The sequence below is a fragment of the Mobula hypostoma genome, chromosome 20 (assembly GCF_963921235.1).
Source record: "Mobula hypostoma chromosome 20, sMobHyp1.1, whole genome shotgun sequence".
Taxonomy (NCBI): Eukaryota; Metazoa; Chordata; class Chondrichthyes; order Myliobatiformes; family Myliobatidae; genus Mobula; species Mobula hypostoma.
Genome location: NC_086116.1, coordinates 32,589,701 through 32,606,798, shown reverse-complemented (window position 1 = coordinate 32,606,798; position 17,098 = coordinate 32,589,701). Strand labels below are relative to the sequence as shown.

Sequence of the window (17,098 nt, the reverse complement as noted above, 5' to 3'; positions counted from 1 at the left end):
GCAATGAATTTCTATGCCTTGTATCTGTGCTCCATCTTGTGGCCAGATTCTTGAAGAAACAGCACTTAAATATACTGTGCAATTCCAAGGTTTTGAAAAAAAGCAATCTGACCAACATCAATGCTCACATTAGGTTTTCTTTTTAAACAGATGTATTATTCAGGATCCATGACAGTTTCAGAGATGCTAAAAAGAAAATCAAGCTAAATACACATGCACAACTAAATAAGCAACTTTACTACTTGGAAGTTTAACATTTCAAGAAATGGTGGAGGGGATTAACCTCTAAACTTGCAAAAAAAAAAAAATGGGTACCACTTTCTTCTGAAGTCTTGTTTTTGGAAAAGAGTTTCAAAAATTGCAGTGTTCTTAAGCAGGTATCTCAGAAATAGATGAAGACCCCTGAGGATGAGAAAAACGTAAGTGATACAAACAGCTCTTTAGCTAAGTGTATTAATGCTTTTAAAAGATAAACTCTTGGGAAGATGGACCAAGGGGGTGACTATGTGATTTGCCATTTCAATGACACAACAATGAAGCAGCAACTAAAATGCTTAAATTTAGAATTTTCTCAAATAAACCTGATGAAAACCAGCTCACTCTAGCCCTAGTGGCACCACAGTACCAAGCAGTGAAGCAGAATTATCCTCTTGCTCTCAACTGTCCTATTTCTCATAACTTGTCAGATTTTCTTTTACTGCTTTATTACTAGGGTGTGATGAGGTTAGATGCTGCAGAAATCATACAACCATCCTCTCACAATGGTGCTACTTTCAGAAATAAAGCAATATGCTTATAAAATGACATTTGCCAATCTATTGAGAGATACTAGCAAGTTTAGTCTTAGATAACTATTAGCATGGTTTACATCACTACATTGTGGACAAAATGGAACCATAAATTAATAACAAACTTACCCTCTGGGCTAAAAGTTCATTTGGGAGATTACAACCGACATATGCATCATTTAGAATACAGTATTCCAGAAGTGCACTCCAGCATGCATCCTGTAATGATTCACATATTTTGAAAACAGTTTTAAACTCAACAGTATTATCAGAGTACCATGTACTAAATGCCATCTATTATTTCAGTATTAAGAAATTCCCTTTTAAAAATTAAATCAATTTTCATACAATTTTTGTATTTAAAAATAATTTGAAATTACAGAACATTCATACAGTCCTTAACTTTTACTCAGAAAACATGTTATTTTGTTAATTACTGCTTGTACCAAAATTCTATTCCATAAAGAACTCTACTCACCTGGAGGAGAACATAGGGATTCCCAACCAAGATCAGTAATGCTTTAGCCCTGGTGACTGCCACATTAAATCTTTTGGGGTTGCAAAGAAATCCCAAGCTATAATGCTTATCCTCAATCAGATTTTCTTCTTCAATTGAACGTACCTTTGCAATAAATATTTTAAGACTTCAATGAAAGGGTAAACAAAAATGTAACATAACAAAAAAACCCATACAGCAGCAAGCTCACCTCTATATGCTTTAGGTTTAGTACTCTCAAGAACTCTACAGTAAAATAGGTTAAGTATTTAAAATATTACTATGCAAGTGTGAAAAGTAATTTGTACAGCAGGATTAGTTGCAAGTTGTGTTACCTCTAATTAGCACCTGTACACAGGTATGGTTAATAGTTTGCAATTTGGTATTGGTTTACTGTCACATGTACCAAGATACAGTGAAAAGTTTGTCTTCCATACTATTTGTACCAATCAGATCATTGAGCAACAAGGTAAAACAGAAACAATGCAGAATGAAGTATAAAAGCTGTGTGCTCAAGATTCCATCTTATAGTACAAGAGGTCCATTTTAGATTCTGATATCAGTGGGATAGAAGCTGTTCTTGGGCCTGGTTAGACATGCTTTCAGGCTTTTTTAAAAAAATCTTCTGCCTGATGGGAGAGGGAAAACAAAAACATGTCTGGGGTCTTTGATTATGCTGACTACCGAGAGACATGGCTTTTGAGATGAGGCTGGTTCCTGTGATGTGCTGAGCCATGTCCACAACTTTGTAGTTTCCTGTGGTCACTTGCAGAGAAGATGCCACACCATGATGCATCTAGACAGAATGTTTTCTATGGTGCGTTAATAAAAACTTTTTCCTGAGGAAGGAGGGGCACCGATGAGCTTTCTAGGCTGTGACATCAACATGATTGGGCCAGGGTAGGCTACTGCTGATGTTCACATCTAGGAATGTGAAGCTATCAACCCTCTCTACCTCAGCACCGATGAAAATAAATTAATCAAAAATTGATATTTGCTTTATGATCCAGAGTTCAAAGGTGCTATAGGGGGGAAAAAAGCCCCTGGTTCATATGGCCTACAAAGGGTTAGTCATAGAGCAATACAACACAGATACAAACCCTTCAGCTGAGCGTCCACACCGACAATGATGCCACTCAGTTAGTCCCAATTTCCTGCGTTTAGCACCATCTCGCTAAGCCTGCCCATCCACATATCTATGCAAGTACTTCTTAAATGATACTATTATACCTGCCTGAACAACTTCCTCTGGCAGTTCGTTTCACATAGTGGCATGAAACTTCTGAAGATTGGAAAGGAGGCTAATGTCATCTGTTGTTTAAAAAGTGTAACACAGACACGCCAAGGAACTGCCGACCACGCAGTGAGAGTGTTGCTGGAGGGAATTCCAGCATTTAGACAGACATAATCTGATTAGAAAGAGTCAATATGACTTTGTGTATGGGAAATTGTGCTTGATGAATCTTAAATTGTTGTTGTTTTTTGAAGAAGCAACCAAAAAGGTAGATGGGGATGGGATAGTTGATGAACTTTGATCCACATGGTAGGTTGATCTGGAAGATAAGGTCCCATTTAATCCAGAGAGCTAATTACGTAGCTCTTCTTTCAGTTAGTCCTGACGAAGGGTCTCGGCCCGAAACGCCGACTGTACCTCTTCCTAGAGACGCTGCCTGGCCTGCTGCATTTACCAGCAACTTTGATGTGTGTTGCTCTACTCTCCCTAGCCACTTTTTCACTCTTAATATAGCTATAGAAGCTCTTGGGATTTTTCTTAATCTCACCTGCCAGAACCACTTCATTCCTCCTCATTAGAGTGTTCTTAATCTTTTTATAGTTATCAAAGGATTTGCTTGATCCTGACCTCTTAAATCCAATGTATGTGTCCTTTTTCTTGAAAAAAGCCTCATTACCTCTTTTCAGCCAATGTTTTCTGAATTTGCCAAGTTTACTCTTCACCCTAACAGAAATATACTGGTCCTGGATTCTTAAACGCCTCCCACTTGCCATTTGGTTCTTTCTCTTCAAACATGCTCATTCCAACCTCTGAAAGATCCTGTCTAATTCCCCCAAAATTAGCCTGACTCCAGTTTAGGACCCTAACCTGAGGGCAAGGCACATCGTTTTCCATTTTTATCTTAAAATTAGTAGAATTATGGTCACTAGAGTCAAAGTGCCCCCTGACACTTCAGTTACTTGCACTATGCTGCTCATTAAGAGGAGCACCAATACTGAACCATCAGGTTCAGGAACAGCTATTATTCCCTCAACCATCAGGATAAATAGATAACTTCACTCACACCATCACTGAGCCGTTCCCACAACCTAATCAAATTACTTTCAAGGACTCTTCATCTCATGTTCTCGATCTATTTTGCCTATTTATTTATTATTATTCTTTCTTTTTGTACTTGCACAGTTTGTTTTTTTTTTGCACATTGGTTATTGTCCATGCTGTAGGGTGCAGTCTTTCATTGACTGTATTGCATTTTTGCATTTGCTATACAGCCCAATTATTCTTACAACTGCGAGCAATTTCTCTATAGATCACCTCTTCATTCCCTCTGACTTCTAGGGGCAGATCTATAATATAGCCTCACTAGACTGGCTCGCCCTTCCTGTTTCTAAGTTCTACCCATACTGTGGACGTTAAAGCAGTAATTTGAAGAAATATTTGCTTCATTTTCTAGTATATTCAAATAACTTCAAGAGCATCATCATTGTATAATCCATTTGTGCTTTGAAAATATTTGACAGTTTCTCTGTGATCAGCAAATTGGTCAATTATATAGTTTAATTGGACATTAATGCACTATATTTTAAAGCACTGTAGCTAGAGTCATAGTAATAATGCTAAATCTGAATTTACTGTCCTGAAGTCATCCAATATGATCCCAAAATGTTTTCTATTGTAACTGTATATTTTACTGATCAACAATTATTAAATGATCAAACATCAGGCAAGAGATTATCACCTTAAAACATAGGTCAATGCTTAGAAACAGCAGAAAAAGGTTAACAGAAAAATAAATGCTTTCATTTTGTAAATCTATTGGAGCTGCAAGTAGCAGACACAATTCAATTCTGCTTAATGTAATTTCCAGTACACAAGTGTAAAGAAGAACAAAATAATTGCTACTCCGGATCCAATGCAGAACAAAAACACTTATTGTGTTTGCAAAAGAACATAATAATAATATATAAATACATAAGATAATTTATATACATATCCATAATATGACACTGGGCACAGGAATAAGGTGACTGACAGAAAATGATAAAGTGGTGGTGATGGGTGTGGAAGGGTGGGTCAGTGGGTAGAGGTGTTCGTTAGCCTTACTGTTTGGGGAAAGTAACAGTGTTTGACTCCGGCAGTCCTAGCGTGGATGCTATATAGCCTTTTCCCAGATGAAAGCGAGACAAACAGTCCATGAGCAAGGTAGGTGGGATCCTTCATGATGTAACTGGCCCCTTTCCAGCACCTTTCTGTAGATATGTCCTTGATGGCGGGAGGCTGGTGCTGGTGATGTGTTGGGCAGTTTTGACTATCTGTTGTAGAGCCTTCCTGGTCGACACTGTGCAGTTCCTGCATCATGCAGTGATGCAACTTGTTAGGATGATCTCTACTCCACATCTGTAGATGGACGAGAGTATAGGTGTGCATAGTCCAGCTATCTTTAGCCTCCTCATAAAGTAGAGGTATTGGTAAGCTTCCCTGATTGTGTAGGATGTGTTGTGAACACGAGAGGTTGTGTGAGATGTGCAGTTCCAGGAATTTCCACTGCTGTGCCGCCGATGTAAAGAGGGGTGTTAATAGTGTGAGTTCTCCTGAAGTCAATAACCATCTCCTTTGTCTTGAAGGGGAGGTTATTTGCCTGGCACCAGACCTTAAGCTCTTCCCCTTCCTCTCCTGTACGTCATCTCGCCACTGTTGTGTCATTGGCGAACTTGACAATGAGATTACTTGGGTGTTTGGCCGTGCGGTCGTCTTTGAGCAGAGTATACAGCAGTGTGCTCAGCACACAGCCCTGAGGAGGACCCATAGTGAGGGTGATAAGGAGAGAGTAGTTGCACACCCTAAGTATCTCAGATCTGTTGGTTAGGAAGTCCAACATCCAGTTGCAGAGTGGTGTATTTAAACTGAGGAGTGGGAGTTTGTTGACCACAATGTTTCCAGATTAATGTCAACCATTACTAAATCGTTAATAGAAACATAGAAACATAGAAAATAGGTGCAGGAGTAGGCCATTCGGCCCCTCGAGCCTGCACCGCCATTTATTATGATCATGGCTGATCATCCAACTCAGAACCCAGCCTTCCCTCCATACCCCCTGACCCCTGTAGCCACAAGGGCCATATCTAACTTCCTTTTAAACATAGCTAATGAACTGGCCTCAACAGTTTGCTGTGGCAGAGAATTCCACAGATTCACCACTCTCTGTGTGAAGAAGTTTTTCCTAACCTCGGTCCTAAAAGGCTTCCCCTCTATCCTCAAACTGTGACCCCTCGTTCTAGACCTCCCCAACATCGGGAACAATCTTCCTGCATCTAGCCTGTCCAATCCCTTTAGGATCTTATACGTTTCAATCAGATCCCCCCTCAATCTTCTAAATTCCAACGAGTACAAGCCCAGTTCATCCAGTCTTTCTTCATATGAAAGACCTGCCATCCCAGGAATCAATCTGGTGAACCTTCTTTGTACTCCCTCTATGGCAAAGATGTCTTTCCTCAGATTAGGGGACCAAAACTGCACACAATACTCCAGGTGTGGTCTCACCAAGGCCTTGTACAACTGCAGTAGTACCTCCCTGCTCCTGTACTCGAATCCTCTCGCTATAAATGCCAGCATACCGTTCGCCTTTTTCACCGCCTGCTGTACCTGCATGCCCACTTTCAATGACTGGTGTATAATGACACCCAGGTCTCGTTGCACCTCCCCTTTTCCTAATCGGCCACCATTCAGTTAATACATGACTTAAAGATGTAAAATATCACAAATTTTAATGGAACTTACTGTTGATAAAATAATAACCATTTTCTCCTGGCCTTGAAATTCTTCAACAGATCCAACCTTTATGTCAGCAAGGTTAACACTTCGAAGGAGGACTCTAATTTTTTGAACCTGTGTTCACAAAACGAAACAATTTTATACAAGGGCTTTGTAATGACCCAGGAATACAAATGTTCACATCCACTACTGTACACAGTCAACATTTTCTTTTGTATGATTTTCTATGAACTTTTAAAATAAATTACTATTTCACTGTTTTATGTTTACAATCCGTGCACAAGTCTTAGGCACGTATATATAGCTAGGGTGCTGTGTTTATTAAATATTATAAAAATATTAGATTAAAGTCTGAACAATTCCAAGTGACACTAACTCTTTGTGAGCTTGCAGCATGTAAGGTGTCTGTTCAAGTTAAATACTGTAGGTTTGTTAAATGTTTGTGAAATGGCGGGAGGAGAAGATGGCGGCACAACACAGTGCGTGTAGCCTCTCCGGTGAAATGATATCGTATTTGTTAAATAGGGGCCGTGCACAATTCTGATTTGATGGAGACAGCCGTGAGAAGCACGGAGGAACATCTAGAGAAACTTCTGAAATGCCCGGTTAGCTGCCGCTGCTACTGTGCGATCGAGAGTCTCTGGAGGGAAGGCCCCAAATCCTCGGCTTTGTCTGCTGCTGCCGGCCAGGGCTGGAATCGAAGCGCTCAGCAGAGATGGTGCTCAGTGTTGGACGGCTGGTCGGAGGCTCGAAGTTTTCGGATGACTCAGAGTCAGACTGTGGTCAGGCATGGCAGGGAGAGTTTTCTTCCTTCTCCCATCTGCGTGATCTGGGATTTTCGAGGGACTTCAAACTTTTTTTTTACCATACCCATGGCCTGTTCTTCATCAAGTTACGGTATTGCTTGCACTGTTGTAACTATATGTTATAATTATGTGGTTTTTGTCAGTTTTTCCAGTCTTGGTCTGTCTTGTGTTTCTGTGATATCACACCGGAGGAATATTGTATCATTTCTTAATGCATGCATTACTAAAGGACAATAAAAGAGGACTGCGTGTCCTCATAATCTAATCAAATAAAATAGTGGCTGGATTCTTTCTTGGCCTCAAGGCACAAGTAGCATGAGAACAAAAGACTAAATAGTTTGCCCATCTCTGTGTCTCTTGCTATGCTGGTGGACTGAACATAGAACAACTGAAGCACCTTTCACTCAGTTCTTGGGATTTCACCTAGACTGAGATCGATCAGTGCCAAGGACCCAGACCCTGGGTGACTTCATGAACAGCAACCATCAATTGGAAACTAAGAATTGTGAGCCCTGATATCTTCATAACTCTGTATGTGGTACTTTATGTGGTTTATTTGTGGTTTCTGTTTTATGATAATAAATTAGGCTTAAGTTACTTTGCTGTGCTAGTATGCACGTTACCACCTTTCCTGAACACTTGAATTGGTTTGGGTCTTTGGGGTCTGATCAGCTCAGCCCATTACCGGTGCCTAAAACTTTTGCACAGTACTGTATTGACTAAATGTTTACCAATATTAAGAAAAAGCTTAAGACTCTCAGAAATTGTAGTTTTAAGAATAAATAGAGAGGACAGAGGTAGATGGATTTCTACCATGTGCTTAAAATCAAATCAAAATTAACCCACAGGAAATGATATAAACAAAGTTTGCAGTACTGTGCAAAACTCTTGTATAGTATTGTAACTTTAATAAAGAAACATCATTAATAAGTAACAAATACCATACTGCATTTGAAGTTAACACATTTCATGAGGTCCTGAATATTCATTGACCTCCACTACAGGCAGAAGCAAAAGATCAATAATGAAGGCACCTCAGTGCAGAGAAAGGGAAATATGAAGTTATCTTACTTACCTGCTTCTGGTAGGGGGTTATGATCCCAATATCAGAAGGCGGTACTGGGCTTGTGCAAAGTTTAACCAGCAGACAACAATAACGCAGAACCTGAACAGCTTCTTTAGGGTTGAACCATGATGGATTGCTACCTTCCCTCATATCACTTCCCTGAAATTTAAGCATATTGAATGGTTACGATCCGGCTGGTGGTGTAGTGGCATCAGTGTCGGACTTCGGGACAAAAGGTCCCAAATTCAAATCCAGCTGGCTCCCCTGTATACTTTCCATCTGTGCTGGGTTACGAGCTGGTGATCTCTTTGGAAGCTCACCTGGCACAAGGCAATGGCAAACCACTGCTGTAACTTGCCTCGTACGTGGTTCCCCACTACGTTAGGCGTGGAGGGAAATCGTCCGCTAACCGGAGAAACCCTGGATGCGACGTACCTTTCCTTTTGAATGGTTACAAAATTTGAATTTAAAAGTACTTGTAAAAAGAGAATGTCATTCACACACCCTTTCCTACAGCCGGAACATATTGTATGGGAATGCAATGCATCTTTGCTATATCTAAAATAACAATTAAGTGCAAGATGGTGCCAGCAAACAACACGACTAATGGTGATCATTTGCAAACAGTTAACAAAACCACTACTTCTCCTCCTTTTAAATATTCTTTTACTACTAATCTGTGTACGATGGGAACCTGTAACTTAACATTTTGATAATTTATTTTGGGCCAACTGAGCAACCTGGGGTTTTTGCTGTCTCTAAGAGAATCCGCCGTGGTTGTGAATGGAGTGGATGGCCTAGTGGCAGAGCAAGAACCCATAATTGGCTCCAATTCCTGACCAACTGTGTTCAGCGCCATCTGCCTAGTCTCTCCTCTCCCTCTTGCTGACTGCTGCCAGAGTCTTGGGTCCTGGGCAAGGTTTGATCAGTGCAGTTTGTGGACTGGACTCATTTCCAGAGGACTCTGCAGTTCATGTTATATGTGTCTCTGATTTCTGGTTTCTCTTTTTTTAAAAAAATTGCTATTTTGCGCGATTTTGTTTGGGGCAGACTGACTTTGTGGCCTGCAGTAAACAAATGACATAGCGCTAAACTGAACAGAACATACCTAAACTGTTTCAAAGAATCTGTGGTTTATAGCAGTGGTGTGCAGAAGAGCATCTCTGAATACACAACACGTTGAATTTTTTAAGTCGATGGTCTACAGCGGAAAAAGACCAGAAACATACACTCAGTAGCCAATTTACAGGAGGTATCTAATGAAATGGTTACTGAGTGTAGTTTAAGGAAATACCAGGAATTCCTTTGAGGAATTTAAATTTCCTATATGTTGCAGACACCACAACAGCAGGTACGGCAGAGGTGACAGGGACCACGCCATCTCCAACCACATCAATTACTGGCAAGTTATTATTATCTAGAATTTAGTCTTGAAAGCCACCCAAAGATTGTGTTGCCGCAATTGTATTGAGGCCATTATTTCCAGCAGATCTGAATAAGTTCTCCCTTATGGACGTCAGTGCTTGTATTTTAACTAGGATTGCATTTCCTAAAAGTGATTCTTTCATGCTCCACATTAATGTTGGCAGGTGGAATATAGTGCAGGAAAGTGTATGGCCATGCACTCTGATAGAAGGAAAAAAAAAGACACAGACTATTTTCTCTAGAGGGAGAACATTTAAAAATCAGAGATACAAAGAGACTTGGGGCGGGGGGGGGGCTCGTGCAGGATTCCCTACAGGTTAACTTGCAGGCTGATTTGGTGGTGAGGAAGGCAAATGCAATGTTAGTACTCATTTTGAAAGGTCTAGAGTATAAGGGAAGAATGTGACGCTGAGGCTTAATAAGGCATTAGTCCGGCTGCAATTGGAGTTTTGTGAGCAGTTTTGGGCCCCTTTTTGAAGAAAAGATGTGTTGACATTGGAGAAAGTGCAGAGGAAGTTCACAAGAATGATTCCACGAATGGAAGGGTTAACGTATGAGGATCATTTGATGGCTCTGGGCATGCACTTGGGAGTTTAGAAGAATGAGGGGGGATATCTCACTGAAACCTACCAAATATTGAAAGGCTTAAACAGGGTGGATGTGGTGAGGATGCTTTCTGTAGTGAGGGAGTCTAGGACCAGAAAGTACAGTCTCAGAATACAAGAACATCCCTTTTGAACAGATAATTAGGAATTCCTTTAGCCAGAGGATAGTGAATTTGTGGAATTCACTGCCATAGACAGCTGTGGAGGCCAAGTCATCGAGTGTGAGGGTGATAGCTTTTTAATTAGCAAGGGTATTGAAGGTTATAGGGAAAACACAAGAGAATGGGGTTGAGAGGGATAATAACTCAGTCATGATGGAATGGTGGAGCAGATTCGATGTGCTGAATGGCCTAACTCTGCTCCTGTACTTTATGGCCAAACTTAATGTAACCTCAGCCCTGCTTTCCCATTTATTCATTCACTTCTTTACTAATCAAGTATCTATCTAACTCTGCCTCCAAAATTTTGGAAGGCTTCACTCAACAACCCGTTGAAGAGCAAAATCCCAGCCATCTGAGAGAAAACATTTCCATTCAGCTCTCTCTATAAAAAAATAATTTTTAAATTGACACCTTGTTTTACATTCTCCCTAAAGAAAAAGTCCTTTCTGCATCCACCCTGTCAAGACCCCTCAGGATTTTATCTGCTTCACATCTTGTAAACTCAAAACAGATACAAGCGTAGCCTCACCAATTTTTTTTGTTACAAGTCACTCCTTTCAGCTATTAGTCTATAAACCTTCTCTGAACTGCTTCCAAATTATCGGCAACTTCACATAGCAAAACTAATACTGTATACAATACTCCAAAGATAATCTCACTCATGCCCTGCATGAATGAGACAGTAAAACTGATAACTGAACCTTAAAAACTTATTTTGGAAGGACAAAACGATAATGTTTTAATTATGAGTAAGTTTGAAGTCTTTGGAAATGCAATGCACTCAACAACGTACCCTCAATCCATGAAAAATGATGGGAAATCCTTTCTTGGGCAACTTTTCCCAGTTACAAAACTTGTTGGCCGTAGACTGATCGGCGCACGTCACCAGCTCATCATGATAGAAGAGTTTAGAGGGCAGGTCAAGCAAAGACGAATGTGAGCGATAATTGTTCATTAGTTTTGTCACCTAAAAAGAAATACTAAATTTTAACTGCAAATCGGAATACAATTTCTGTACACTCCATTGAGCTTCCAACATCATACATTGCCCTTTAGAATACTCCTAAATAATCCCAAACTAAACTAAAATAACTTTACAAATTAACTTTATTTTTAAATTAGTAAGTTTGCTGATGACACAAAGGTTGGAGGTGTTGTGGACAGTGTGGAGGGCTGTCAGAGGTTACAGCGGGACATCGATAGGATGCAAAACTGGGCTGAGAAGTGGCAGATGGTGTTCAATCCAGATAAATGTGAAGTGGTTCATTTTGGTAGGTCAAATATGATAGCAGAATATAGTATTGATGGTAAGAATCTTGGCAGTGCGGAGGATCAGAGGGATCTTGGGGCCCGAGTCCATAGAACGCTCAAAGCAGCTTCTCAGGTTGACTCTGTAGTTAAGGCGGCACACGGTGTATTGGCCTTTATCAATCGTGGGATTGAGTTTAAGAGCCGAGAAGTAATGTTGCAGCTATATTGGACTCTGGTAAGACCCCACTTGGAGTACTGTGCTCAGTTCTGGTTGCCTCACTACAGGAAGGATGTGGAAACCATAGAAAGGGTGCAGAGAAGATTTAAAAGGATGTTGCCTGGATTGGGGAGCATGCCTTATGAAAACAGGTTGAGTGAACTTGGCCTTTTCTCCCTGGAGCGACAGAAGATGAGAGGTGACCTGATAGAGGTGTATAGGATGATGAGAGGCACTGATCGTGTGGATAGTCAGAGGCTTTTTCCCCAGGGCTGAAATGGTCGCCATAAGAGGACACAGGTTTAAGGTGCTGGGGAGTAAGTACAGAGGAGTTGTCAGGGGTAAGTTAGTCAGTTAGTTAGTTATTTTATTTTATACTTTTTTTGTTTTGTTACGCAGAGAGCGGTGAGCGCGTGGAATGGGCTGCCGGCAACAGTGGTGGAGGCGGATACGATAGGGTCTTTTAAGAGACTTTTGGATAGGTACACGGAGCTTAGAAAAATAGAGGGCTATGGGTAAGCCTAGTAATTTCTAAGGTAGGGACATGTTCGGTACAACTTTGTGGGCCGAAGGGCCTGTATTGTGCAGTAGGATTTCTATGTTTCTATGTTTTCTATGTTTTAGTAGAATTCAAAACATGTGGCTCTGACTCATAAACTTACTAGAAGTAGTACTGTTAATTAATAAAAAATGGTCTCGTATTGCCCCCCACCCAGAACTTTCTTTTTTTCTTTCCTGAATGTGCTATATTCCTTATGAGCCTACCTCAATTCAAGTTGTCTAAACTTGCTGTAAACGTTTTCCTCCCCCCTCCCCCGATCAAATCTTAAATATCCAAAATTGCACCTTTGCATTTCATCCTCACTGGAACATGCTGACCCTGAACTCTCACTAACTTGTAAGACTCCCACTTGTCAGCTGTTGTCTTCCTTGCAAGCATATAATCACAGTCTCCTTTACCCAGTTCTTGCTTATGCTTTTGAAATCAACCTTTCTCTGATTCAAGACAAACCTTATGGCTTTCCATTGCTCCCTTGAAACTTACAGAATTGTGGTCACTGTATTCCCGTTAACACTCCTACCACCTGCCCAGTTCCATTTCCTAAGGTTGAATACTGCCCCGCTTCGAGTCGGATTCTTTACATATTCTCTCAAATAACTTTCTTGGAAGCACTTAAATTCTGCCCCATCTAAGTCCTTTACACTGAAGCAATCCCAGTTAATATTAAGTTAAAATTTTCCACTTCTATAACCCTTATTAGATTACAAGGCATAGGAGCAGAATTAGACCAATTGTCCACCATTCTATCAAAGCTGATTTAGTATCTCTCAACTCCCCCCGCTTCACCTGCCCTATAATCTTTAGCACCCTGACAAATCAAGAACCTATCAATCTCCGCTTTAAATCTACCTAGGTCATTGGGTATAAAGTTGAGGTTGATAGGATCTTGATTAGTGAGGGCGTCTGTGCCAAAGAATTCGAGAAATTCCTCCTCATCTCTCTTCTAAAGGGCCATCCTTGTATTCTGAGGCTGTGCCCTCTGGTCTCAAACTCCCACTATTGGGAACATCCATTCCACATCCACTCCTCATGTTCCCAAATTTCCAACCATGTGAACTCAATGAATGAGTCCTCCAGGCTACCTTAAGTATGGCTGTTATGGTCTCCAAAAATGAGTAATGCATCATTTTTGTCTTCTGCATTCCCTCTGTCACAATCTAAAACTGTTGTACTCTGGAACAGCAAGTTGCCAGTCCTAGCTTTCCCTCAATCATGTCCATTATTGCAACATCATAATTCCAATTACTGTACAAATGCTGCATACAAACAAATCACACAGATACTGAGTGGTTGCAGTAAATGAACATTTAAACTCACAAAAAATGGATTGTAGGATCCAGATGCACACAAGATATCATTTCTAGAATATAAAGGCCGGGCCATTAGTCTCTCTAAGAATGAAACAGACAGACCGTACATTTTGGCAATTCTAGATTTTTCTATTGGCCCCAGCTGCATTGGATCTCCGGCAAGCACAATCTGTTGGTTTAATAAACAATTGCATAAATATTATTCAAAGTTCAAGGTAAATTTATCAAAGTACATACTGTGTAAACGTATACAAACCTGAGATCTGTTTTCTTGTGGGCATACTCCGTAAATTCAAGAAACATAATAGAATCAATGAAGGACTGTACCCAACCGGATGGACAAAGACAACCAATGTGCAAACACAAAGAAAATAATAATAATAATAAATATATAAACAATAGATATTGGGAACATAAGGTGAAGATTCCTTGAAAGTGAGTCCTTAGGTTGTGAGAACAGTTTAGTGATGGGGCGAGTGAAGTTATCTCCTTTTTCCAAGAGTCTGATGGTTTGGGGTGGGAGGGGGCGGTAATAACTGTTTCTGAACCTGGTGATGTGAGTTCTGAGGCCCCTGAACCCTCTTCCTGATGGCAGCAGCGAGAAGCGAGCAGGACCTGGATGGTGGGGGTCTCAGATGAGGGATGCTGCTTTCCTGCAACAGCACTCAGTGTAGATGTGATCAATAGTGGGAAGGGCTTTACCTGTGATGGACTGGGCTGTATCCACTACTTTTTGTAGTGCTATAGTTTATACGTCTTTATGCATTTATATATTATTCATGTACTCTGAAGAAATACATTTCAAACCATCACAGAATCTCAGTGCTACTCTCTTTTGTGGCCTCATGTCCTTCCTTAATTAAAATGAAAATTTAAAGGAGTCTGGACAAGAAATCCACAACAAACAAATCTGAATATACACACAAAATGTTGGAGGGACTCAGTCAGCAGGCCAGCTGCATCTACGGAAAAGAGTACACAGTTGATGTTTCTGGCTGAGACCCTTCATCAGGACATCTTTCTGCCTGAAATGTTGACTCTTTTCCATAGATGCAGCTTGGCCTGCTGAGTTTCTCCATCATTTTGTGTGTGTTGCTTTGGATTTCCAGCATCTGCAGACTTTCTCGTGTTTCTACATATTACCCCTTTCCTGAGAAAGACGTTTTAGAATTTTGGCTATTGGTAGGTGATTATCCAATTCACTGAGAGGTGAACAAACTGAACTGTTGCTAGACTTTGCTCTATAGAAGCAGGGATAAGAGAAAATAAAAATAAAAAATCCTCTGATGTATTATTTCTCCAGCAGTGACCATATCAACACGGATTGCTCACTCTTTGAAGAGGCGGAGCAGAGTAACAATGGTGCTAAATGGCAACTCCTTTGTTTGCATCTTCGGAAACAGCTCTATTTCCATCTTTAATATCTTTATTTTTCCCTTTCATGGTTCTTTTGAAGACCCTGACCTGGAGTTACACGCTGACTTTGGTTCTTTGCGGGTATGGGACCCGCTCTCGGGTTTCATAACCAGCCGTTGTTAGGCACGCCAAGGGCTCGGCATAAGAGTCCGGCTTGGATTTGGAAGCCTAGGATCTCAGTGCTCTGGAGCCAGGCGGATCGAGGGTTGGTGTCACGGCAGGAGACCAGTGTGTTGTCGGGGCAGTTGGAATACCCTACGACTGTGTGCCCAGAGACTTGCGATCTTTGGTCACAGAGCTCGTAAAAAGCGATGTAATGGATTTTTAACATCGTAAACCAGCAAGTTGTTTGTTATGTCTCCCTGCTCGCTGGGAATACAGAGACACCTCCTTCTCCCTTATTAGGGAGAGAAAGATCCTGGGGTATGTCGTATACCAGGTGAAACGCAAAGTCTCTGGAGTAACTGCAAGTCTGTGTCTTTGCTATTGCTTTGCTCACGCCTGAGTGCTGGGTGGTGAGTACCAATGCTTTTTCTTTAGCTGGTGGGGGGAGATGGTTGCTTGCTGTCACTTACGTGCTGGTGGAGGGGGGGGGGTCTTTGGGGTTCTAACATTCAACTGTCATTCATTCTTTGGGGCACTCCTCTGTTTTTGTGGATGGTTGTGAAGAAAAATCATTTCAGGATGTATATTGTATACATTTTTCTGACATTAAATTGGACCTTAGAATTATGGTTATTCAAAGATTCAAAGTTGGAAATTTCATCAAGTACTTTTCAAATTTTGTCTATCAAAATAAAATGCAGTTCAGGCAAAGCTAAATATAAATTCTTGTTCTGCATAATAGAGGCAAAACACTGCAGATGTTGGAATCAGAAACAAAGGGACAAATTGCTGAAAATACTCAGATCAGGAGGAATCTCGAGAGTGACATGGAATTAAGAGATTTTTTTTTATTGGAACACAAGTTTTTGTTTCCACTAGCTTACTTCACAACATCCACCAGTTAATCAGTTGAAGATTTTCAGTGGGAGTTACGACGAGAATGGCATATAAGAGATCCAGCCCATTACCTGAAGTGCAAATGCTATCATCTATAAAGTAGGTGTATACCAATTGTTCTGTCCAAACCAACCCAGATCTGGCTTGTTTTCCACTATCATATCATATGTACCTGTCCATCTTTCCCAGATAGCAACAGAAGAGGGATGAGACATTCAGGTTCATTTGCTTGTCCAGCCTCATCCACAAAAACATGAGTGAAGTGTCCAGTCCTTTAATGCATTAGGGGAAGACAAAAATAGGGCACAATCAGCTGCTTTGGAAGGAAAATCTTCCTATTCACCAGCTATTTACAAAAAGAAAACCTTAACGCAAACCAGTCCAAATCATTCAGAATAATTTTATCAATAATTCTCAGTTCTTTTGTTCCTGATAAACGCGATATAATGTTCCATCAGTCGGTTTTCTCTGTATAAAACAGTATTCACAATAAATTTCTTCTGTCAAATATCTGAAGAATGTTAAAATCAAAAAAGGCAAATACTAAGCCCAACCATTAAGTGAACATAGCTAATTTCACACAATTTCAGATATTTTACTTCAAGTGCATCATCATCATGTGCCGTGTCTTACGATGTGGGTGATCATGGTTTCAAGACCATGATTGTTCTTGGAAAATTTTCTACAGAAGTAGTTTGTGATTGTCTTCTTCTGGGCAGTGTCTTTACAAGACGGGCGACCCCAGCCATTATCAACACTCTTCAGATATTGTCTGCCTGGCATCAGTGGTCACATAACCAGGACTTGTGATATCACCAGCTGGTCTTACGACCTTCCACCATCTGCTCCCATGACCTAATCGGAGGGATACGCAGGAGCTACAACTTGCCCAAGGGTGATTTGGAGGCTAGCAGAGGAAGGGAGTGTCTTTCAACCTCCTTTAGTAAAGATGCATCTCCACCTCAACACCTAACTCTAAGTGCACCTT

At 40.7% G+C, this 17,098-nt stretch overlaps 1 protein-coding gene across 2 annotated transcripts in view; it reads right to left on the bottom strand.

Moving 5' to 3' along the window:
- Positions 1 to 17,098, bottom strand: part of mov10l1 (Mov10 like RNA helicase 1) — a 65,907-nt gene continuing 48,809 nt past the window's right edge. The window contains exons 20-27 of one of the 2 annotated variants that reach the window (XM_063072150.1): positions 16,283 to 16,382; positions 13,700 to 13,861; positions 11,146 to 11,319; positions 8,171 to 8,320; positions 6,296 to 6,403; positions 1,267 to 1,410; positions 918 to 1,007; positions 1 to 402 (exon numbers count right to left, since the gene is read on the bottom strand). In XM_063072150.1, the coding sequence (XP_062928220.1) occupies positions 370 to 402; positions 918 to 1,007; positions 1,267 to 1,410; positions 6,296 to 6,403; positions 8,171 to 8,320; positions 11,146 to 11,319; positions 13,700 to 13,861; positions 16,283 to 16,382 (961 nt within the window). In that variant the 3' untranslated portion in view covers positions 1 to 369. The remainder of the gene's footprint in view (positions 403 to 917; positions 1,008 to 1,266; positions 1,411 to 6,295; positions 6,404 to 8,170; positions 8,321 to 11,145; positions 11,320 to 13,699; positions 13,862 to 16,282; positions 16,383 to 17,098) is intronic. The other variant, XM_063072151.1, reaches the window with a different exon arrangement.